At 38.4% G+C, this 25,869-nt stretch overlaps 1 protein-coding gene across 1 annotated transcript in view; it reads left to right on the top strand.

The window, feature by feature from the left end:
• The first annotated feature begins 17,584 nt into the window (after nucleotides 1–17,584).
• Nucleotides 17,585–25,869, top strand: part of LOC108647630 (CD109 antigen-like) — a 52,695-nt gene continuing 44,410 nt past the window's right edge. The window contains exons 1-5 of the mRNA XM_018094078.2: nucleotides 17,585–17,784; nucleotides 20,075–20,176; nucleotides 20,288–20,350; nucleotides 23,062–23,247; nucleotides 25,690–25,842. Of these exons, the coding sequence (XP_017949567.2) occupies nucleotides 17,629–17,784; nucleotides 20,075–20,176; nucleotides 20,288–20,350; nucleotides 23,062–23,247; nucleotides 25,690–25,842 (660 nt within the window). The 5' untranslated portion in view covers nucleotides 17,585–17,628. The remainder of the gene's footprint in view (nucleotides 17,785–20,074; nucleotides 20,177–20,287; nucleotides 20,351–23,061; nucleotides 23,248–25,689; nucleotides 25,843–25,869) is intronic.

Here is a 25,869-nt window from a genome sequence, read left to right as displayed (position 1 = left end):
TTGTGTACTGCAGCTCCGCCTGTGTGTGTTGGAGACAGATGTGCTGCTCCGAGTAGTGCACTAAGCACTAACCACCGTTTAACACATCATTTTTTTTTTATTTGTGTTTTTTTACTTTGCTACTGTAATTTATAGAGCCCAGTGCTATTAGTCTAGCTGTGTTGGGGACTGGTGTGCTGCTCCTAGTAGTTCACCACCAGCACCAACCAGAGATCACTTTTGTTTTATTATTATTTTTTTTTTTATTTATCTTATTATTTAGATATTTAGATATTAGATATATATATTAGATATATATATATATATATATATTAGATATAGATATTTAGATATTTATTTAGACATTCTGTCTAAAAATAACAATAATAATTCCGTGTCCAGAAACATCACCTGAGTGACGTTTTTCCACCAGCAATTCTATATCCACTACTGTATACTTTGCCATTGCAGGCCTTGTTGCCAGTGTCTTTTTCAACCAAGTGCCACCTAGCTGTGTGAGCTTTTTCACATTCTGTCTAAAAATAACAATAATAATTCCGTGTCCAGAAACATCACCTGAGTGACGTTTTTCCACCAGCAATACTATATCCACTACTGTATACTTTGCCATTGCAGGCCTTGTTGGCCACTGTCTTCTTCAACCAAGTGCCACCTAGCTGTGTGAGCTTTTTCACATTCTGTCTAAAAATAACAATAATAATTCCGTGTCTAGAAACATCACCTGAGTGACGTTTTTCCACCAGCAATACTATATCTACTACTGTATACTTTGCCATTGCAGGCCTTGTTGCCAGTGTCTTCTTCAACCAAGTGCCACCTAGCTGTGTGAGCTTTTTCACATTCTGTCTAAAAATAACAATAATAATTCCGTGTCCAGAAACATCACCTGAGTGACGTTTTTCCACCAGCAATACTATATCCACTACTGTATACTTTGCCATTGCAGGCCTTGTTGCCAGTGTCTTTTTCAACCAAGTGCCACATAGCTGTGTGAGCTTTTTCACATTCTGTCTAAATAACAATAATAATTCCGTGTCCAGAAACATCACCTGAGTGACGTTTTTCCACCAGCAATACTATACCCACTACTGTATACTTTGCCGTTGCAGGCCTTGTTGCCCACTGTCTTCTTCAGCCAAGTGCCACCTAGCTGTGTGAGCTTTTTCCCATTCTATCTAAAAATAACAATAATAATTCCGTGTCTAGAAACATCACCTGAGTGATGTTTTTCCACCAGCAATACTATATCTACTACTGTATACTTTGCCATTGCAGGCCTTGTTGCCAGTGTCTTCTTCAACCAAGTGCCACCTAGCTGTGTGAGCTTTTTCACATTCTGTCTAAAAATAACAATAATAATTCCGTGTCCAGAAACATCACCCAAGTTGCTGTTGTTGTTTTGTAAAAATAAAAAAAATGCCAGGCAAAGGCAGGCCGCCACGCAGAGGCACTAGGGGCCATGCTGCTATGATATCCTGTGGCCCCTAGGAAGGCACTTACCCTGAACTCCAAAAATGCTGAAGAGGTAGTTGACTGGCTTACACAGCACACCCCATCCTCTACCGTTTCTAACTTTGCCACAACATCCTCATCCTCCTCTGCTATGGGCACCCCACGTACCACTTTCTTCACCACCGCCGCCCCTTCTTCACTGGATGAGTCAGAGGAGTTGTTTTCACATGAGTTTGTTGAACTGAGTGATGCGCAACCATTATTGCCAGAAGAAGATGAAGGAGATGAGGACGTTACACCAGATATCATAATTCAGGCAGGCAACACAACAGAGATGGACATAAGGTGTGATGAGGTCCCCGCTGCTGCTGTCTTCTGTGAGCTGTCAGAAGAAATTGATGCATCTGAGGAGAATGATGATGAGGAGATTGATGTTTTGTGGGTGCCCACAAGAAGAGAGCAAGAGGAGGATAGTTCAGATGGAGAGACAGAGAGTCAGAGAGGCAGGAGGAGAATAAGACTTAGAAGAAGCAGGGACAGCTCGCAGGGAACAGTAGGGCAACAACATGTAGGGCACCTGTGGTCAGCCAGCCAACGCACCCGCCAACTTCTACTGTTACCGCTAGAAAGCCCACATCAAAAGGCTCAGCAGTGTGGCATTTTTTTAATGTGTGTGCCTCTGACAAAAGCGCTGTAATTTGCAATGAGTGCAGTCAGAAACTGAGTCTTGGGAAGCCCAACACCCACTTAGGTACAACTGCTATGCGAAGGCACATGAACGCCAAACACAAAGCACTATGGGAGCAACACCTCAAAGGCAGCAGCCAAACTCTAAGCCACCCTCCTTCTGGTCCAGCATCTTACTGCTCTACCTCTGCTAAGTTTCTGTGAGGGAAGGTACCCAGCCGCAATTTTTTTTCACAGAAGGGAATACCACACCTGTACCAGCATGTGCAGAGCCAAGTTACCGCATCTCTGTCATTTAGTGTTGGGGCAAAGGTCCATATGACTACTGACACATGGTCCTCCAAGCATGGTCAGGGCAGGTATGTCACCTACACTGCCCACTGGGTGAACCTGGTGATGGTTGGGAAGCAGGGAATGCGTGGCTCAACAACAGTGGAGTTGGTGTCACCGCCACGGGTTGCATGCGGGTCTGCCACCACCTCTACTCCTCTTTCGCTCTCTACCTCGGCTTCTTCCTCGGCTTCTTCCTCCTCTGCTGCTATGTCCTCCTTCAAACCGGTGCACCCCCAGCTCCCCATAGGCTATTCGACGTGCCAGGTACGCCGTTGTCGTGCTGTCTTGGGCATGACATGCCTGGAAAGCAAAAACCATACCGGATCTGCACTCCTGTCATCTCTGCACTCACAGGCCGATCGGTGGCTGACCCCACACCAACTGAAGATCGGAAAAGTGGTGTGTGACAACGGAAGCAATCTGTTGGCAGCACTGAGACTGGGCAATTTAACACATCAGCCCTGCATGGCACATGTTCTAAATTTGATAGTCCAACGGTTTGTCTCGAAGTACCCAGGATTGCAGGACATTCTCAGGCAGTCCAGGAAGGTGTCTGGCCATTTCAGACGTTCCTACACAGCCATGGCACGCCTTGCTGACATTCAGCGGCGGCACAACTTGCCAGTCAGGCGTTTAATTTGCGACAGCCAGACTCGCTGGAATTCCACGCTAAAGATGTTTGAACGTCTGCTGCAACAACAAAGAGCCATCAACGTATACCTGTTTGAACTGGGTGGTAGGACTGGATATGCAGAGCTGGGGATTTTTTTCCCCTGTTACTGGGTGCTTATGCGCGACACCTGCAGGCTCATGCGCCCTTTTGACGAGGTCACAATTATGGTTAGTCACACCGAAGGCACCATCAGCGACCTAATACCCTTTGCTTTCTTCCTGGAGCGTGCCGTGCGAAGAGTGACAGATGAGGCCGTAGACCAGCGTGCCCAGGAGCAGGAAGAGCATGATTTCTGGGCGGAATCACCAGAACGAGCCCAGGCACCTGCTGCAACGCAGGGAGAGGTGTCAGAAGTGGAGTCAGAGGAGGAAGGTGGCTTTGTGGAGGCGGAAGACCAACAGGAGCAGGCTTCCCGGGGGGCTTGTGGTCACCTTTTGGGGACCCCTGGTCTTGTACGTGGCTGGGGGGAGGAGACCGTGGTGGATGACGTAGTCCTTGATAACGAGGAAGGGGAGATGGATACCTCTGCATCCAACCTTGTGAGAATGGGGTCTTTCATGCTGTCATGCCTGTTGAAAGACCCCCGTATCAAGAGGCTTAAGGAGAAGGACCTGTACTGGGTGGCAACACTACTAGACCCTCGTTACAAGCATAAAGTGGCAGAAATGTTACCAACGTACCACAAGTCCGAAAGGATGCAGCATTTCCAAACCAGCCTGCAAAACATGTTGTACAATGCTTTTAAGGGTGATGTCACTCCACATTCCAGGGGCAGAGGTGCCAGTAATCCTCCCATGAGCACACCTGCAAGGACAATGCACTTTGGCTACTCTGTAATGTCAGACATGCTATGTTTTTTCAGTCCAAGGCAGCGCCAGGACCCTTCTGGATCCACCCTCAGAGAACGCCTCGACCGGCAGGTAACGGGCTACCTGGCATTAACTGCAGATATCGACACTCTGAGGAGCGATGAACCCCTGGACTACTGGGTGCGCAGGCTTGATCTGTGCCCAGAGCTGTCACAATTTGCCATAAACCTCTTGTCTTGCCCTGCCTCAAGTGTCCTCTCAGAAAGGACCTTCAGTACAGCAGGAGGGATTGTAACTGAGAAGAGAACTCGCCTAGGTCACAAAAGTGTGGATTACCTTACATTTATTAAAATGAATGAGGCATGGATGTCGGAGGGTTACTGCACGCTGGAAGACTTGTTCTGACTCCCCATGCAGCTGTCCTTCTCTGCACGCCGCATGACTCCACACACAGCTGTCCTTTAGCGTCTTCCTCCGCCACCGTACAAACTAGGGTGCAAATCCTACTGGTTTCATTTTAAGCCAAACTTTTTGGACAGGTAAATCTTGAGTTCTTCTGGCCTCTGTGCTTCAGTGGCTGCGACAACAAAAAAACAAATATTTTCTTTTTTTTGTAACATTTTTTATTAGATTTCGACAATGGTAATTGTACAATGACAGTAATAAATGCAAACATGTATGTAATAACAGTGCAGCATGGTAAGGTTATTAAGGTTGTATATAGGTTTTCACGGTGGTGCATTCCATGATGTCTCAGTTCAAGATAAGATGAAAAAAGGTAGTTGGTAAGACACATATTAGGTAGTTATATTTCAACGCTACAATAGGGTTTCAGCCTTCATTAGCGTACAGTTCCCAGGGCGTCCACATTTTGAGAAAGTGGGGAGTCTATTAGCTAGTCTGGCAATGCCAGCCTCAAAAACCTTGTTAAATTCTACTCGTCTTTGTTTGACCTCAGCTAAGGTAGGGGGGTTGGAGTTTTCCAATGTGCAGCTATCGAAATCATCATGGTTGATCAGTGCTTGGTACGCTATATTACTTTTTTTAAAGGGTTTGCCTGGGAAATGGTTGTGATATCATTTATCTAACATATTTTTTCTGTCCTCTGTGCTTCAGTGGCTGCGACAACAAAAAAAGAAAGTTTTTCAACATTTATCTAACATATTTTTTCTGTCCTCTGTGCTTCAGTGGCTGCGACAACAAAAAAAGAAAGTTTTTCAACATTTATCTAACATATTTTTTCTGTCCTCTGTGCTTCAGTGGCTGCGACAACAAAAAAAGAAAGTTTTTCAACATTTATCTATCTAACATATATTTGTCCAAGCTTTTACATTCCCTATCTGATCCCCCATGTCCTTCTATGAGGGGGCGGCCATATTTGTGCAGCATTAGGCTTTTAGCATTAGAAGCTATAACTGACAGGCTGAGAAGGGACAGACAGGCTGGCGTTGAAGTTTTCCAATGTGCAGCTATCGAAATTCGAGTTGCTGTTAAAACATGGTTGATCAGTGTTTGGTACGCTATATTGCCTGGGAAATGGTTGTGATATCATTTATCTAACATATTTTTTCTGTCCTCTGTGCTTCAGTGGCTGCGACAACAAAAAAAGAAAGTTTTTCAACATTTATCTATCTAACATATATTTGTCCAAGCTTTTACATTCCCTATCTGATCCCCCATGTCCTTCTATGAGGGGGCGGCCATATTTGTGCAGCATTAGGCTTTTAGCATTAGAAGCTATAACTGACAGGCTGAGAAGGGACAGACAGGCTGGCGTTGAAGTTTTCCAATGTGCAGCTATCGAAATTCGAGTTGCTGTTAAAACATGGTTGATCAGTGTTTGGTACGCTATATTGCCTGGGAAATGGTTGTGATATCATTTATCTAACATATTTTTTCTGTCCTCTGTGCTTCAGTGGCTGCGACAACAAAAAAAGAAAGTTTTTCAACATTATCTAACATATTTTTTCTGTCCTCTGTGCTTCAGTGGCTGCGACAACAAAAAAACTAAGTTTTTCAACATTTATCTAACATATTTTTTCTGTCCTCTGTGCTTCAGACAAAAAAAACATAATTTTTCAGGAATGTACACATTCCTGATTTTTCAGGGTTCTGCAACAGGGGCAAAATCATATCTTTTATGGTCACCGCGGGTGATCAATAAAGTAGGCCAAAACTGGGCCCACACTGCAGAATCAGTGTTTTTTGGTTCACTTCACTGTACATTGAATTACCTCTGCCTGACTGTGCACGTGCGCACAAGCACGGTGACTGCTAAACACACCACTACAGAAATATTCCCACCGACAGGACGAACGTCCTGGAGGTGACAAGCAACTAGTAAAAACTATTATTCGCTCACTTGACGGTATCATTAAAGCTTTTTGGCTTTTTTTTTTTTAAAGCGTTTTGTCTTTGCGTGTGAACTGGCTGTAACCTTTACACGACTTGATTGGCATGTAGACGCCGGACGTTTTAAAGCAGTTTATTACACAAGTTTAAGAATGTAGTGTGATTTGTGCCCTTTACAGCACAAAACGCAATGCTGTGTCAGAAATTTTTGCCCTTGATCCCCCTCCGGCATGCCACTGTCCAGGTCGTGGCACCCTTTAAACAACTTTAAAATCAGTTTTCTGTCCAGAAATGGCTTTTCTAGGTTGCAAAGTTCGCGAACGTTCGCACTTTTTGGCGGAAGTTCGCAAACGGGTTTCGCGAACTTTTTTTGTGAGGTTCGGTACATCTCTAGTGTTCAACATTTTATGATGCTTTTTAATTTATTTATTAAGGGAATAGGGTACCCTTTGCCGCAGCAATAACTGCAACTAAAAGTATCTGGTGACTATTGATCCGGTCTGCACATTGGCTTGGAGTAATTTTAGCCTAATTCTCCTTACAGAACAGCATCAGGATATTTGTAGACTTCTTTGAATGAACTCGTGTTTGAAGTCTTTAATCTTTCTGAAGGATTTAAAAACGTAATCATTCTTTGGTAGATCAAATTGCATGACCCAAAATTGCATGACCCATTTTTTTTTGAGGACAGATACCCTGATTTTTAGTTCCATTAATGATGCCAAGCTTTCCTGGTAAGAGGCAGAAAAGAAGTCCCAAACTATGATACTGTTACCAATATGTTTCACTGATAGCATTAGGTTCCTATGCAGGAATGTAGTGTTTGCCTTTCGCCAAACATATCAGTTTTTATTCATGCCAGTAAAGTTCTCTTTTGGTCTTATTTGTTTACATAACAAAAGAGGCATTTAGTTCCTTAGATAGTAGCCTGGGATTTTAAATTAACCTCCATTTGTACATGATCTGACAATGAACTTGTGGAGTGCAAACTCTATAGAAAAACACTTTTCCATTGATTGAAACACCTTTTTCATTAAACACTTTTCCAAATGAACTGAACATCCTAGAGGTTCACACGCTTTTGTCACACAAAAATATGGAATTATGGATCATTTTCCTAAATATTATATTTGTGGCTTACTAGTCTATTTGCATTCTCAGGATCATGTTTTAGGACTTGCATGAAAGGCAGATCTTCTATTAGATTATATTTATGCAGAAATATTGACATTTTCAAATGATTCACAAACTATACACAACAAATGCACTAAATTAATATAATATGTAATTATTAATCTGGTTAACGGATTGCAGCAAACCTTTGGCTATATGTTAATACATATGTGTACATTTTTTAACTTTTTGGAAAAGGTAAATTCTGAAGTAATGAAAACAGGTAAAAAGAGTTGTACCTTTAAAGTGCAGTAGCTTTGAAAAAAAAATTAAATTTTTTTTTAACTTTATTTTTGTAAAAGTTAAAGTGGCCTTTTTGTTGTTGTTCCGGAATAGGGGATTAAAGAGTACCCAAGCGTCTCTACAACTATCTTCCTAAACTGCCTTGCTTGCACATCTGTATGCTAGGGGCATTCCTAGGCATTCCTGGGATCCACCTATTTGCATCCCCTGTACATGCAGGTAGAGCAAAACTTTGGGCTCAGGGAGTACAGGGCAATATGTAAAGGACAAAAAAGAGTGCTTTACCTACATGTTTACCAGACTGTACAAAATCTTTTACAGAGACTAAATGGTAATTCCTTACATTACAAAGCTGAGATATCACCTATCAGGGCATTCAATCAATACATTTTGTGATAGCTCCATCTTATGGTCAGGAGAATTATTATCACTTTCAAAAATTTAATTTTGCATGTTTGCAATAGCTAGGCACTTCTAAGCATTCATGACTTGCCATAACTAAGTTTAGTGAGATTTCTATTGCATGACAGATCACTTAGCACCTTGGAATTTCTTAGAGCAAATGAAACCTGCCCAGGTGTTCCACTATGCTACAAATAAAACCCAAATGAATACTGCTAAACTTGCTTCAATTTGAATCAGAGCAGGAATTTTGTAAATGAAAATTATACAAAATGCATAAGAGTAGATTTGTTATTTATGGTTATTGAGAGATCAGTTTTAAATAATCCACAGCAAATCACTAGATCAATTAGTATCAGTAATTCAACTAAAATCAACCTCAAACCAAAACCAAACCAAAATGGAAAAACAACACAGCCTACTATGTGATATAAGTTATCTAAGACCAGTTGATCATTTAGGTTTGGAGGTATCAAAACCCCAGAAGACTTTGACAATATTAAGTACTAGTTTTGGTTGATTGATCAAATCAATGGAATAGTCTGTTCCATTTGATCAAAATTCCCATGAGAATTGAATAGATACCCCATTTGATCTTTGATAAATCTGTCACTTAGTGGAAAAGATAATTAAAGTATCCTTAAAAGTGTGATTAATATTATTTTCCTCTACCAATAACAGGATTCAAGTTCTAACATTATAAAACAAATACTAAATCAGACAACTGAATTAGGAGTTTTTTCAACTGAGGTTTTACTACCTGCTAACTCGGCTCTTGGCTCCTTGTCTATAAGTGCTGGACCAAATGTAAGTAAAGTTCCTTAATTTTCTACATTAACTTTGGGGACTGATTTAATAACATTCAAGTCTTTTTCACCAAAAGAATTTGAGTAAACATTGTCTTTTTTGATGTTATAAAGGCAATGCTTTTTATTCACCATTTTTTTCCTCTTTCTTCATAGGGTTATGAAACCTATGAATCTATTATTGTTGTTCAAAATGGTAAGTTAACACTACAAGTAAAGGATCTGTTATCAAGAAACCCGTTATTCAGAAACCTCAATATTACGGGAAGGCCATCTCCCATAGAGTTCATTTTCAGCAAATAATTCACATTTTAAAAAAATTAAATCCTTTTTCTCTGTAATAATAAAACACTACTTTGTACTTGATCCCAACTAAGATATGACTAACAGCCCTGTTGAGTTTATTTAATGTTTAAATGATTTTTTTAGTAGACTTTAAGTATGGAGATCCAAATTACGGAATTACCAATTTTCTGGAAATCCCCAGGTCTCAAGCATTCTGGATAACAGGTCCCATATCTGTTTGAAAAATTAGCTATCATTATGAAATTTGCAAATAAATATGTTTTGATAAAATGCTCTGTGTGTGACTTTATAGTACAAATAGGTCTGTTCCTGAAGCAAGTTGAGAAAAATAGTAATGCCATATTTTCCCCTAACCAACAGATAAGGTTTCTGCTTCTCTAATTTCTTATGAGACTTATTTGAGATCAGGAATATGTATTGGAGCTCTACAGCAATATAGATGGATGAGTGTGGGATTGCACTTCTTCATCTTAAAGGAATACTAAAGGTGGCCATACACGCCAAGTGAGCAGATCTTTTCCCAAATGACAATCATTTCTGCCACCACCCAAACCACTTAACACCTCAAGCAGTGCAGGTGCCACTCAACAACATAGTCAAGTCTCAATCTCCTCCTGGATACCCAACAAGAACATATTAGTTCCTACAATGTGCAGATGCACACTATTTGCCCTAATTTAGCTATCAAATATGAGATCCAAGCCCCAATGTCATTTTAGGCTAATGCCACATGTTGCGTATTCTCAGCAAGCTGAAAAACCCTTGCCGAGAATACACTTCTATGCTTGAAAATCCTCTTACCTGTGCCTGCACCCAAAAGCATTGAATACGCTCAGGTGCAGGCACAGGTAGGAGGATTTTTAAGTGTTCACATCATCTGTTGAGTCACACATAGCCGCTTTGGTTGACACACTAGTTCTAAAAGAAAAGGTACTAAACTCCCTGGGGTTAGGCCAAGTTCAGCTAGGCCTTATCAAAACGAATGTGAGTTAAAAGCACTATGAAAGAGGTTTAAGGTACGACGTTCACTGGAGCTAAACTTGCATTTACACTTTCCCTGTCCTTTAAAATGTCTTGATTGTTTTCTAATTTTGTTTTAGAGCCTCCTGATTTTTATGTAACAATAGTGGCTCCTTCATACTACTATAAACCAAGCAAAGAAGACTTTTTTGGGAAAGTTTTTGCAACGTAAGTTCGTCATCCATAGAATGTAAAATCTAATTCTGCTAAGCAAATTTCAGATATATATATTAATTAAACATTTTCAGTGTGTAAATGTAATTGCCACTGAAAGCAGGGCTGTATATATATATATATATATATATTGGGGGGTGGCCCTAAGGTGCCTATACGTAAGATTTTTCTTTACAAAAAAAATCCCCATAGTCTCTGATGACAGAGCTGGGGGGGGGGGGGGTTAGGGGTTCATGCACTGCGGTTAATGCAACCAGCTGTGACTCTGCAACATAGAGGGTCGGCACCATAGAGGGTCGGCACCAGACCTAAATACAGCTCTGACTGAAAGTGGTATCTCTTTGACTATATTTTCTGCATCTGACTCAATGTACAATGTAGCAGAATTCAGCCCTTGAAGATCTGTGCCTCCAAATATTCCTTAGCAGCTCCCTGTTTTCTATTAAAGTCATTAATAGCACATGCTCCATCCTGCTGTCATTTACCTGAGGTTAGGGACTGGCTCACAATGTACTGTATATACAGAATAAAATCACAAAGCTTTAGCATTATATTGTATTAAATATGGATCAGCCCAGTTGCTAGAGCATGAAACTGTAATAAGGGTGCATAGTGAGTCAAATATTTTCTTGTGACTTTTTTTTTTAAATTATTTTAGCTACAGCAGTGGAAGACCTGTTAAAGGAACTGTAACACTTTCACTAAAGTTGAATACTTATTATTCGAATTATTATTATGATTATTATTATTATTTTCAATATTATCCTGAAGATCTCATTTGTATGAATAAAACATTTGAGGTAAGCATTCTTTCTTATTTTTCTGCAAATTATGTTCTTATATTGATTTTTTAATTTTATTTATCCTGATTATTGAACCAGATAAATAAATAAATTGTATATATTTTACAATTTCATATTTAAGATCTGTGATTGTTCCTGTATCTGTTCCTGATTGTTCCATGTACTCTTATGTGTGATTTTTATTTCTAATGTTAAACAGTCTGCATTTAGACAAATGTCACACACAACAATAATTTGGAGCCTTTTATTTTTGCATCTCATATTCAGGGCCCAAAAACATACATAGTGCTGATCAAATATTTGTTATGAAACTTGAAATTTGTTAGATAGGTTTTATCTAATGGAACTAGCTCTAGTTACACCATAAGCTTTGGCTTAAAGATAATAATTTACATCACCAGAAAATCACTGTTTCTTACTTACTTACTTACACTGTTTCTTACTGTTTATTACTCATGGGAAACTATATGTAGAGACATAAGTAGACTGAGAGGAACCATGTTAGTCTTCAGTCTGATTTGCATGGACCATTTCCCCTCCCCACCCAGGCTGACTCCCTAATCTTGTTTTCTGCTGACAAGATGAATGGAACTTGATGTCCCTGTGATTTTCATAGTTGTGGGTGAACAGATTGTATGGAAAGCAGAGGGACCTATAATACATGACATAAACATAGAACAATGTGAGCAAGGGGTTGAATGATTCTGCCCAGCTTGTGTAAGTCATACTTTATGCTCTGTTAGCTAGTGACTAATATTTCCAATAAAATATGAGCTTGATAACAAGTATTACAATTACAATATTGTTTTTTCTTTTTGAATAAAGATATATGGATCTGAAAACTTCAATTTATCCTACTATGAAGCCTTTAAGTGTTCATTTTGGCAAAGGTTTATCTTAACAGCTTTAGTGACAGAGGAAAAGACAGGTAAGACTTTGGGTAATAACATAAAATACACATTCTCTTTTCTTTTTACTGTGCTACTGTGATAGTTAGATGCTAACCTTAAGTGCAGATGCAGAGATCAGCAGTGAATAACACTCTTCAGCACAGGACATGCCCAGGCCACACTCCTTGACTAATGCAGCAGAGATCTAACTGGCTGCAGGGGGCAGTAACGAGACAGGCATGGGCAGTCGCAAATAGCGTCAAGGGAGCCCCCCCCCAGAATTTAGCATACCTCACAAAATCCTTTACACAGCTTTTTACTTGTTTTCTCTTGAAGTTTAAGTCCCGGTAGAGCCATGAAGGGATTGGATAGGCTGGAAGGGAAGTTCAACCTTCTGCCTGTCCAATGCAGATCTACCAGAAGTTAAACTTCTAGAGAAAATGAGTAGTCTAAACAGCTGAAGCGGAAAGAAGTTCCAGGCATTACAGCTCCGCCCTCCCTACTTGAGTACAGCATGGTCAGGCTCATCTTAAGACCCAAAAGGCACTAGGCAATGTTAATTCTGAAAAGCAGGTGCATGATCCTTTGACTTTTGTCTTGCCACAGTAGATATCAGTCTAAAGTTAGTGGTGCACTCACTGGCCATTTTTATGATCTTTCTACAGTGATTATAGTGACATGTCTGTATTTTATATGCTGCTTATCCATTTCATATAGTAATTATACTGGCAAATCTGGGGTCAATATACAGATGATACAATTTCGATAGTAATTACACTGGCAGTTCTGGGGTTAAAATGTCCGTTATCTATTTTATTTAGTAATTATATTGGCACATATTGGGTTAATGTGCAGGTTGCCTATTTTTTGTAGTAATTATACTGGGGTTAAAATGGGTGTGGGATTTAGATGTGTGTTCACAAAGTGCACATGGCCAAAAGATTTTCGTAGTACTGCGCACTTTCATGATTTATACTCTCTTCTTAAACAGCTCCCCTAGTTATACAATTTTATGAGTTGTGAGGGGCTCTGTGGGCTTTGCCAGTAAATGAATTTCCTACAAACTTGATACTTATTCATTGTATAAAGGTTTTGTCTAGAAAAACAAGTTGTTTTTGCTCAGTGACTTTGCCCCGTTGGAAATTTTTCTGTGGACACCCTTGGGGACGGGTATACACAGTAGTGCATAAAGTCATGCAGTTCTTTACAGAAGATTGTTATTTGCTTACAATCTTTCAACTTACTGCATTTACAAAGTGAAGGAGGGGGGGTCACAACCCTTTTCTCCAGGTTATACTAAGGCCACCTTACAAAAAGTTCCAATTTTAATTACTTGTATTACAACTTATGCAGACAATATTTTTATCTACAGTAATGTATTTGGGAAAGCACTTCTTTTGCAAAGTTCTTCCACTTTGGTTGGACTTTCCAAAGGTGAACATCCCCGTTAACACTAGTGCAGTGTCCCATAATTCCAGTCACTGTGGCTGTGCGGGGAGTTGCACCAGCCTGAAATATGGCTAATATGTCAAAATGAATGCAATTTCAAGTGTGTATGGTAGAAAATTGTCTACAAGTTGTGGCAAACATTTCCAGTGTCTGGACTATTTCACTTCTGGCACTTGGCACTATAATGACATTGTGGGAAATTGTCATAATGACAATGTGGGAAAATACTGGAGCCCTATACATCTAAATAGTTTGGATTTCAATGCAAAGGATCAGGCCACCTATATTGCATTCAATCCCAGAGCCAGACCATTTATACTGCGGTAACAATCATTTAATATTAGCAGGAATTTGTAGTACAGGTATGGGACCTGTTATCCAGAATGCTTGGGACCTGGGGTTTTCCAGATAAGGGGTCTTTCCGTAATTTGGATCTCCTACCTTTAGTCTGCTAAAAAAAATAAAGTAATAAAGTAATTAAACCCAATAGGATTGTTTTGGCTCCAATAAGCATTAATTATACCTTAGTTGGGATCAAGTACAAGGTACTGTTTTATTATTACAGAGAAAAAGGAAATCATTTTTTAAAATGTGAATTATTTTATTAAAATGGAGTCTATGGGAGATGGCCTTTCCGTAATTCGGAACTTTCTGGATAATGGGTTTCCGGATAAGGGGTCCGATACCTGTAATGGAAAAACACTGCACACATAAAACTAAATTAAAAAATGACATCTAAAGAATATGTTATTCATTTTTTTTCATTCATTTTCAAGGCAAAACAGTGACTGCTTTATGGTATATTGAGAGAGCAACTTCTGAGTACAGAATGTTTGTCGTTGGTCAACCAGACCTTTCAATTCCTATTCAAAATGTCACAGCAAAGGTAGGTTAATAAAAAAATCTTATAATTCTTTGAAGAAAAGGCAGGAATGCTTGACCGGAAATGTACAGTACAGTATTATAGGTTCATGTTTTAATACAGATTTATATAGTTGTTTAAAGTACTAATGAGTACTGTGGCAACTAAAAAAAAATCTGATGAGTTAAATTTTAATGGTTAAAATGATGACTTTACACTTTGAATTCTATACTCATAATTTTGACTTTTCAAAGTCAAAATTTGACTGTTAGGGGTCTTTTTATGATGCTATAAAAATATTTACACTATGTGGTTATCATGGTTTTAGAGGTTTTTGAAACCACTAATAAACTCATTTCCACTAAAACCAGGAATGTCTAATAATTTATTAAAAGATTGAAAATTGAAAAAGCATGAACAAATTAAAATGTGAAATGAAAAGCACAAGAAAAACCTTTTTTTAAAGGTTTTACATTTTTGTAAAAAAAAAATTTGTGGACTTACAAAGTAAAAAAAAAACCTTAGAACGTTTAAACCATGAATTAAATAAAGATTATTAGAATTTGCCTAGGACAACTCCCATTGACTTCTACATCACCTCAACATCTATTTAAAGTTGCGTTTCTTGTGGCTTTGACATCTAATAAATGACAAAAAAATTTAGCATTTTTACACTTATTAGAGCAACCCCCCTCCTCAAAATAAACCAAATGACTAGAAAAAAAAAAGAAATACAAACAGTAGTATGTCGCCCCTGGTGTAAAAAGTGGTGTAAAATAAATGCCAAATTATTGAAACTGTGTATTTCTGTGTAATTCTAAAAAGTCAAAATTTTTACTTTAAAACGCAAATCCCTTTGTCACAGAACACAGCTTGTAACCACCTTTTGTATTCAGCAAATAGACTTTTAATTTTTGTTGTAGGAATTTTAGCCAACTCTTTCTTTCACAGAACTCCCACAGAACTGGGATCTTCTTCAGCCGTCTTGGACATTTAAGGTCTACCCATGGATTTTGACTAATGTAAAATTCAGGGGCCATTAATTAGTTTAATTGTCAGATCCTCTCTCAGTTGCTTAAAGAAGCCCATGGTTGTTCAGTAACTGCCCAAAGTTTAAAATTTATTACGCTCTGCAGTTGTCAACATTTGACAATTCCGTTCCAGAACCTGCTTTTCTTCAAGTACCTCATGATGACTTTTGATCATGTACTGTATGTAGAAGTAACACTGCAGTGTGGAATGTGCAACACCACAACCTTCCTGTAGGTCCTTTTCAGTCATAAATGGGAGTTGCCTTTACCTTTATGTCTAGCAAATTAATAGTTTTCTTGGCCTTCCAGATCTTCCCTTAACTGCCATTTCTTAATAACATTAGAGACAGTAGAAATTGCGATTGAGATTTTTTTTGTGGCCCTAATGCCCTTTGACAATATATTAACATAGTAGCAGGCTGGAAAATGTGCATATACAGTTGAAAGCAAATGTTTTGGCGCCCCTTTTCAAATGATATACAGTAGAGCCCAGATTTTACATACCAGGATTTTATGTTTTCCCATAATCCCGTACAGGCAAGTAGCATTTTTTTTTCCAGATTTGACTTTTCTCAAAGTGTATACTGTACCATTTTGACACCATCCCCTGAGAAATGTAAAATTCATGTTCTAAAGCATTTAATTAATTTTGTAAGTGAAAAGTACAGTAGCAAACAACTACTACCATAGGAAACAGTGTGTTATAAAAGTATTTTACACAAAATGTACAATATAGGACAAAGAAAATAGTAAATGTGGCATGTGCAAACGTTTGGCCAATCTAGTACGTCAGTACTGATTAACAATTCCTTTGGCACAGAACACTCTTCCTTTCACAGAACTTCCACAGAACTGGGATCTTCTTCAGCTGTCTTGGACATTTAAGGTCTACCCATGGATTTTGACTAATGTTAAATTCAGGGGCCATTAATTAGTTTAATTTTCAGATCCATCTCTCAGTTGCTTAAAGAAGCCCATGGTTGTTCAGTAACTGCCCAAAGTTTGAGATTTATTACGCTCTGCAGTTGTCAACATTCGACAATTCCATTCCAAATCCTTCAACCCGCTTTTCCTTAAGTAGCTCGTGATCACTTTTGATCATGTATGTGGAAGTAGCACTGCAGTGTGGAATGTGCAACACCACAACCTTCCTGTGGGTCCTTTGCAGTCATATAAGGGAGTTGCCTTTACCCTTCTGTCTAGCAAATTAGCAGTTTTCTTAGCCTTCCAGATCTTCCCTTAACTGCCATTTCTTAATAACTTTACAGACAGTAGAAATTGTAAGCATGTTTTGCAATTGTTTCTCCTGCTTTGTAGACTTCAGTTTCAAGTCTTCACTCAGTTGCTTAGGTGAGCCCATGATTGGCTGATGCCACATAGCATATCCAGTCCTGTGGATAATCAGCTCCTATTTTTGAATCAGCGCTCCTCTCTGTCTGCAAGTGGAGCCACTGCATTGGCCCAGGTGCAGGCACACAGCTGATTTCAGTGCCTAAATGCATATTCGTGTATTTCAGAGCCAAAACCTGCTCCATGTACCTGCACCCAGGCCGACACATTGGCTCCAGGTGCAGACACAGAAGAGCACTGATTCAAGCAGGCCTAGCATCCACCAAGTGTGGCATAAGCCTGAGTGAATGTTCGAATTTAGGGTTTCAACAATTTTATTGTGCTCTGTAATTGTCAAAAAGCCGTAACACTTAATGGCTATTAAGGCCTAATGAGATCATTAGGATCAGGGACCTTGAAAAATTGTGTTTCTCACTGGACAAGTGGAATGGCGTCCAAACATTTGCACATGCCACAATTGCTGTTTTGCAATTTGTTACTATGTTTTAAATTTGTGAATTATTTACAAAAGTGTTGTTTTTTAACACACAGATTTCTGCATTCAATTTCTACAGTTTTAAATATTTTTTTTGTTTAGAAGGTGAACAAAATACTATTCAAAGTCAAAATCATTTGTTTGCCAGAAAAGAGAAATATTTTCTTTTAAACTCAGAATGCCAATCTAATAACAAAACCTGCTGAACTTTCTTCTATTTGTCAGTTTAGCAGATGGAAACACGTTACTTAATAATTTGTGAAAATAATTTACTTTTCTCTTTTCAGATCCAGATCCAGATCCAAAGACCAGATGATTTGCCTTTAACACAAGAAGAAATGAATACAAACGTTTTAATTACAATTAGTAAACTCTACAGCGACTATCTTATAAATACAAGGAATTACAGCATGTCAGAATCTGGAATTATAAATATTGAAATTCCATTTTCTGATTATCTAACATATAACTCTGATTCTACTGTTGCTATTAAGGTGTGTATAAAGAAAGGGCAATATAAATACTTACAGTGACATTTTGTAGCTGTTTTGCACATTGTAGTGAAAAACAAGCATCCTGTTTTTGATCATACCAACATCAGTTCAAGCCTAACTGCACCCTGCACTGGTTTTGGGCTCTTGCAAGTGTTAGGTGAGCCCAGGAAGGTCATCTTATGCCACTGAGTTTTCAGAACCCTAGTTATCCTGCTCCATTTGTGTATGCCTGTGGCATGCTGCAGTCCAGGTAAACTCTGCACAGTGTTACCGAAGTCTGCATACCAATGGCAAATAGAATAAATAGAGAAATACGATTGTTAAGATTAGTCCCAGCTACTACCTTGTTGTAATAAAGGGGGTGAACCTTTATTAATATTAATAATTTGTATTAATTGACATTAATAACAAATATTAATATATATGCAGGATCAATGATTAAACTTTCTGATAGACAGTTAGTGAGCAATAACTTACATGCACACAAGTAATAATAGAATTAAATAGATTTACTTAACTTTGTATGATTATAGTTACAAGTATAGCCAGTTCTGCACAATTCAGCACAATCGGGGAGCCCCACAACCTTTGGTGCAAGACCGTCAGGTTCCCGATAACCAAGCGATGATCCAAAAGTCCCGGCACTCGTTCAGGAGTCCTAGGCGAAGCTACCGACACATGGTGGAGGCTCCCTTTTATACCAGTTGTTAGCAAAACCCCCAACACCAAGTGCTGACTTTTGTCATGAACAAAACCTCTCAACTAGACAATTTACTAACTTTGTAGCAGGCCTTATTTGTTTCTCAAATAAGTTGTACATAGAGTACATTGTTTATCAGCTGTCTGTTTGTTTATTCCAAGGATATTTGCTGGGTAACAATACCTGTGTTTACTATTTACCCAGCAATATATATAGAACAAAGACACTGCACCTTGAACACTGGACAATAGCTGTCCCAAAATCTGCTTTTACTGGACTCAAACCTAAGATTTGATTCATATGTCAAAGCAGATGTATATATTGTAAATTATTATAAAATCAGTAGAAAATCCACCATGCTACACTTGTAATTATAAGCACTTGTCAGAATCTAGAATTAGAGTCTGCATAACAAAGGCAAATAACAGAGTGAAACTTTAAAGGGGTACAAACAGTAATTATTGCCCTTGAGGAGAAGGTTGATTTTAGAAGTTTGCATTGATTCAATATCTGTGGCCATTAGGTTTTCAAGAGGATTTACTAAATTTTATTATTTTAAAGCATAAGAAATCAGTGTCTATTACATTTGTTATTCGGGATATAAGAATACAGAGGATTTTTTTTGTAAAGATCATATAAATCCTGGGTTATATTTGCAAAACCTTTAAAGGAACAGTTCTGCATAAAAATTAAACTGGGTAAAATGGATAGACTGCGCAAAATAAAAAATATTTGCAATATAGTTAGTTAGGCAAAAAGGTAATTTTTAAAGGCTGGAGTGGGCAGATGTTTCATTTTCACACAGAACTGTTCCTTTAAAGGGGCACCTTTAAATACAGCTTTATCTGTAGATGGACATATTCAAAGCAATTTTTCATCTGGCCTTTATTATTTATTTAATATGCTTTTTGAAATATTTGTGTTCCTTTTCTGCCTGTTGTACTTTATTCTATTTATTTATTAATATAACATGCAGTGCTTTACAAGATGTAGACAAAAACAGGGGGTACAGTTGTTATAAATAAATTACACAAATGCTAGGAGTTTGAAAACAAGCTTACAGTCTTAAGGGGTGTGTTTATTAACATTGGAGACAAACATCATTGGTGATGTTGTCCATAGTAACCAATCAGATCTTTGCTTTTGTTTTCTAACTTGTAGGTGACCATTAAAATCTAATTGCTGATTGGCTGCTATGGGCAACATCATCGGTTATGCATGTCTCCAATGTTAATAAATATGCCTCAGTATCTGTTTGCAGCCTGTAACTGAAAATGCTGACCCCAGCAACTGTGATGCTTGAGCTTTATTGTTATTCTTATTTTTTATTGTTCCTTTTATTTATATTCAACCCTGATTTCCAAACATCTACCTACTTGTTTGGGCAATTTAGGGCAGATGTGACATCTGTACAACAAAACTGCAAGCAATTTAAAATTACAAAAGTAAAACACACCAAATGTGATGTCAATATACTAACTTGTAATTTTAAGTTGAACTGCCCCTTTAAATATGCGTTTGTGCAGTGTGCAGTAAAAACTTGCTAATTAAAACAAGAGAAAATTGAAAGTCTACTGATTTTGTTTCTAGGCCACTTATAAAGGCTCTACTCAAAGCTGGCACATGTACACTCCTTACTTCTGGTATTGGAACCCTTCAATTTACATGAAAGTGCCAGACACACCTATGCAGGTAAAGCTAAACATTCTTTGTAGTGTCAGGCTCCTTTGCAAATAGATTATGCATGTGATATAGATACATTTGGGCATAATATTTAATCAACAATTATTTTATATCACACAGACTGGAATTCCATTTACCATAAGTGTTGGAACTGTCCCAGAAGTTCAGAATGTGTATTATGTGGTATGTAATATTTCAGATAAACACTTGTATTGCACAGTTGCACTTTAATAAGTATAATAAATATACCTTATATCTTTAAGGTTATAATAGGTGCATTCTTTGTCTTTTTCAAGTTAATTGTAACACAGTTTATTATAAGAAATACCAATATAGAGTACCTTTTAAAGTACCTAGACCCTTGACTATTTCTCCAATTTTTCTGAATTTTGTGCCATTTTATTTTCTTTGATATGCTTACTTTAAAACACTAAATCTAAAAATGAGTGTATGTTCATTATTTTGTGTTTGAAAAAATCTTGAGAAAAATTCAGTCCTCACACTTTTAGTACTGGCAAATTTTGCAGCTATAACAGCTCACATTTTTTGGTGTAAGTAAATATCAAATTACGGATGGGAATGCTTATCCCTAAACTACAAACCAAATGGGCTTCTAAAATGTATGGCACACAGAACAAATTAAATAAAAAGATGAAAGATAACGAAAGATTGAGTGCAGTATATTCAGCAGACAGCAGTTTGTATATCAATACATTTTTACCAAACAAGGAAAACAATAAACATGCAGTTAAGTTAAATCCCTAGTGAAATACTAAAAATGTTACTGTACCTAAGGGTTTATCCAAACCAAGTGAAGGCCAGTCTAGTAATTGAAGGTATACATTTGTGTTCCGGATAACATTTAAATATACATTTAAATTTCCATTTATTTTTGACAACTTTAAATTTGTGTATAAACACCCAAAGTTATGCTGAATACGAATTACAGAATGTGCTTCATATTGAATTGATGGCCCTTTTAGGGATCTGCCATTTCAGAAATCTCAGAATATCCTTTTTGGAGTTGTTCTCCAAGAAAGAGACAAGTAATTCCACCTTATTTATAATTTATATTTGCTAAAAGGCCTGTATGTAAATGATGGTATAGATCTGGAGCTATGCTCTGTGTCTTATAGCTCATTTGATACAGAATCAGCCTTTCAGCTTTCACCCATACACCCAGATTACCACCATTTATTAGGTTTTCATTTCATGGGACAGTGTTACTATACTAAGGGGCTGATTTACTAATCCACAAATCCGAATCCGAATGGCAAAAATTCGGATTGGAAACGAACATTTTGCGACTTTTTCGTATTTTGAAAAAATACGTCAGGACGTCAAAATAATGTCAGGACAATGAACAGCACACCTAGGGGCACATTTACTAATCCACGAATGTCCAAAAAGTGCCCGAATGCGGTTTTTTCCGTAATGATCAGTATTTTGCGATTTTTTCGTCGTAACGACTTTTTCGTAGCCGTTACGACTTGCGCGGATTGTTGCGACTTTTTCGTAGCCGTTACGATTTGCTCGTATATTGTCGCAACTTTTTCGTATTGAGCGCTCGTAAACGGCGGGCAAAACTTTCAGACTTTGCATGATTTTGGAAGCCTCCCATAGGACTCAATGGCAATCTGCAGCTCCAACCTGGCCCAAGGAAAGTCACTATACTGAAGCTTGAATGAATCCGAAACTTTCGTACTCGGCGCGATGGCTATGAAAAAGTTGCGACAATTCGCGCAAGTCGTAACGCTACGAAAAAGTCATGACAATTTACGAAAAAGTCGTAACGGCTAAGAAAAAGTCACGACAATTAACGAAAAAATCGCAAAATACCGATCATTACGGAAATAAACGCATTCGGACGCTTTTCGGACATTCGTGGATTAGTAAATGTGCCCCTAGGTGTGCTGTTCATTGTCCTGACATTATTTTGAAGCCTACGCCCAATTCCTTGAGTGCGAATGCCCAGATATTTGGTATTCTGTTACTAAAAGAAAATCTTATTGCCACTGCGTAGTCTATTTAGTTTTTGGCTATAGAGATGGATAGTATTAAATGGAATTTAAATTGCCATCTGAAAAGCTTATTAACCTTAGAAAGCTTGTGGTAATGGCAAGGGAATCCAAAATGTTAACCCTGAAGCATCTACAGTCCTTTAATGGGCATTTGAACTTTGCCACCAGGGTTATCCCAGTGGGGAAGGATTTTGATAAAAGGATGATAGCTCTAACTTTTAGCATTACTAATCCAATAAGGAACATTACAATTCCAAAGGAAATAAAAAGGGACCTTCTCATTTGGGACCAATGGCAGGACATGTGTACAGGAAAAGTTTATAGAGAGCAAGGTAATCACTAAGTGCACTAAAACAGCAGCTTCAGTGGATTTAGGGTGCTCTGCTCTGCTCTGGTTACAGGAGTATTGCAGCCTGGCCCAGGGCTTGGCAGAAATTGCTGTTCAAGTACAGTACTAAGCAACCTACCAGGTAAATCTAGAACAGTGAATAAATTATCACACGTTGTTCTAAGAGCCTTAAGATTTAATATTGTGAAAGCTTCTCATACGTTTGGTTATTATAACACCATTGCTGATGTTTTATTGAGTTTAGACAATGATTCCACCTTTCCTTCTCCTTTAAAGAAAAAAAACTTTGTTTTAGCTTTATGGAAGTTGCTGTAATGAGTTGGTACACATTGTGCAGGCTATAGATTTAGGAAACTTGTAAGTAAAAGATGGGTATGTTGGAGGATTTTACATTTTCCTTTTGTATTATTATTAAAACTAACCATACTGTAAATGTAATCTGCCAGATGAAGGTAACTCTAGTGCTCAAGTTAAATTTAAAAAGATTTAAGCGTTTTTCATTTCACAAATATATTTTCTCATAGGTAATGGGGGGAGGAGTAATCGTAGCAGCTGGAAAGACGAGCAACTCCTCATTTACTCTCACTGCTGAAACCTCATGGCTTCCCTCTGTGGAAGTCACGTCTTATTTTGTTAATCCTAAAACCAGTTTTGGTAATGACATTGGCCTTTCTACTAAGATATTTTACATCAAGGGCAACAAGGTTAAGGTACGGGATTATTTTAGTTCTTGTTAATTCAATCATAACATATTAACAAATCCCACAAATTTAAGTAGTTTTTTATAATCACACATTATTTATGTGCAACACCTCATCAAATGTCAAAAATGAAATAGTTTATTTAAATTCTTTGTGGTTAGTACAGGTATCGGACCCCTTATCCGGAAACCCATTATCCAGCAAGTTCCAAATTACAGAAAGGCCATCTCCCATAGACTCCATTTTAATCAAATAATTCACATTTTTGAAAATGATTTGCTTTTTCTCTGTATTAATAAAACAATACCTTGTACTTGATCCTAACCAAGAAATAATTAATTCTTATTGGAGGCAAAAAATCGTATTGGATTTATTTAATGTCTAAATGATTTTTTAAGGTTGGAGATCCGAATTACGAAAAGACCCCTTATCCAGAAAAAGCCAGGTCCCGAGCATTCTGGATAATGGGTCCCATACCTGTATCTATTAATTAAATATTTTGTGGCTGTAGCTGAATATTTCTGCAAAGCCGTTTTAACTATGCGGACGTAGTAAGCCAGTGACATCATTTTATGCAGTCTATCAAAACTTAGAGAAACTTGGGGGCTCATTTACAACTGCAAGTGCAATGGGCTCAGTGCAATTTTTTGAGCTACTTGAGCAACTTGATTTTTTTCACCCACAATGCAGTGTTTTTTTGTTCCATGAGTCCATCATAATTGCAGTCGCCTGTAGCTTTGGAGTGACATGTGCCCTATTCTTTCAGTGCAGTTGTGCTGCAGCAATTGATACAGGCCACTGTGGGAACCGTGGAGCCCCACATCCAAACGAGGCGGCTACAGGGTTCCCTTGTGCCAATAGACACAACCATGTGAAATTCAGGAAGCAGGCAGCAGAGCTAGGCACAACCATACAGAAGTGCAAGAACCAGGTGTTGATGCAAATACACTTAGAGAATAAGAAAATTTGTGCAACAGACTGCAGCCAATTTAGTAGCTCCTGAACTGTGCTTTTGTTGCAATTTTCTAGATTTTATTTTTGAGAACTCTGTGCATTTTTACCTTTCAGACTAATGACACCAAAGTCTGTTTCACCAACTGTGAAGAAAAAAGGGCTGATTAAAAGCTGATCTAAAAGCATCTGCTCTGATTTGCTCCCCTCTGTAAGTTCACTGACAGGCAAGATGTCGGCCTGTGCACACACATGGATAGAATTTTGGCTTGAAAACCCCCAAACCATGGATTTTCATACCAAAATCTGCTCTGTGTGTGCACAAAGGCCGAAGCTTTGTCTGTCCATGCGCTTGAAGGAATAAGTGAATTGTAGCAGTTTGGCACAGATCGGCCTTTTCTCCACCTCCATTTCTACACAGGCTGAGAAACAGGTTTGTGTGCCATTAGCCTTATAGCAGCTTTTTAGTCTTTTATGTAAGTAGCTTATCTGTTATTTGTAATACCCAAGTCTGGACCATTAGTACAGGGCTCATTTACATCTGCAAGTGCAGTGAGCAAAGTGCAATGTTGAGCACAAGCACCATGTTTCTTTCGCAGAGTGAAGCATTTACTCATTGTCATTGTGGTCCCAAAGGGGTGATTCTCTTGATGCAATTGCACTACCACAATTGTGGGCGATTTGGCAAAATTACCACAACTGCACACACATTTGTCCTAATCAGATGCAACTACGCAGAAGTTGGTGTGGTATTATTTCTGGTGTCCACCATGTGAAGGATATCTGTGCCAATTCTTTAGCTGCAAGTGTGCTGCACCTATTGATGCTGGGCAAGAAGGGAATCCTGGAGCTACTGTCTGGTCAGATGGTGGTGGTAGCTCCAAGGTTCCCCTGCGTCTGCATCCAGGACTGTCAAGCACAATTATAGGGAAGTGCAAGGAACACATTTTGATGTAAGTAACTCCAATCAAAGCGGTTTTACACACAACTAAATATGGGTAAATTTCAGGGACCACAAGCTTTTAGCCTTTTATCTTTTACCTTTTATCCTTTTACCTTTAAAAAAACGAGACCAGATGTCACTGTGTTTAGACTGGTACTTGTGTTACTGCATTGTTAGTTCACTTGCAGTTGGTGTTTGACTGCTTTAGGGTAAGAACCCAAGGAGTCGCCCTCCCATGATAGATCTCTGCTATCGCCGATGACTAACCACTCCGAAAATTCTTTCCCCCAGTAACAATAGAATTCGCCGGTGGAAAGCATTGCTTCGGTAATCCGAAGTCGTGCAAAGTTTTCAACTGCACGCAACTTAGTGCGACTTCGGAAAACAAAACAATGTGAAGGGCTTTCCACTGGTGACTATTGCTGCTGGTGGAGAGCCTTTCTGGAGCGGAAAACAAACTTGCTCTGTGGGCTCTTACCCTTATATTTTAAGATTTTAAAAATGTCTTTATCAGCTCTCCATTACAGTCTTATTCTTATTTTGGTTTGCATATATAGGTTGCTTTGTCATGGAGTAAAAGCAAAGCAAAGCCTTCAGAACATGTATCTCTGACAATCAGCAATATCACTAAAACTCCTGCTATTGTGGGCCTGAAAGTGGCTGATATAAATGACAAACTGTCAGGAAATACAAACAGTCTAGCTGCCAAAGTAAGTAATTATATTTAGGTTTTACTA

Source organism: Xenopus tropicalis, chromosome 5, assembly GCF_000004195.4.
Source record: "Xenopus tropicalis strain Nigerian chromosome 5, UCB_Xtro_10.0, whole genome shotgun sequence".
Lineage (NCBI taxonomy): Eukaryota > Metazoa > Chordata > Amphibia > Anura > Pipidae > Xenopus > Xenopus tropicalis.
The sequence above is the reverse complement of the archived record's forward strand: the minus strand, read 5'-3'. Positions and strand labels throughout refer to the sequence as shown.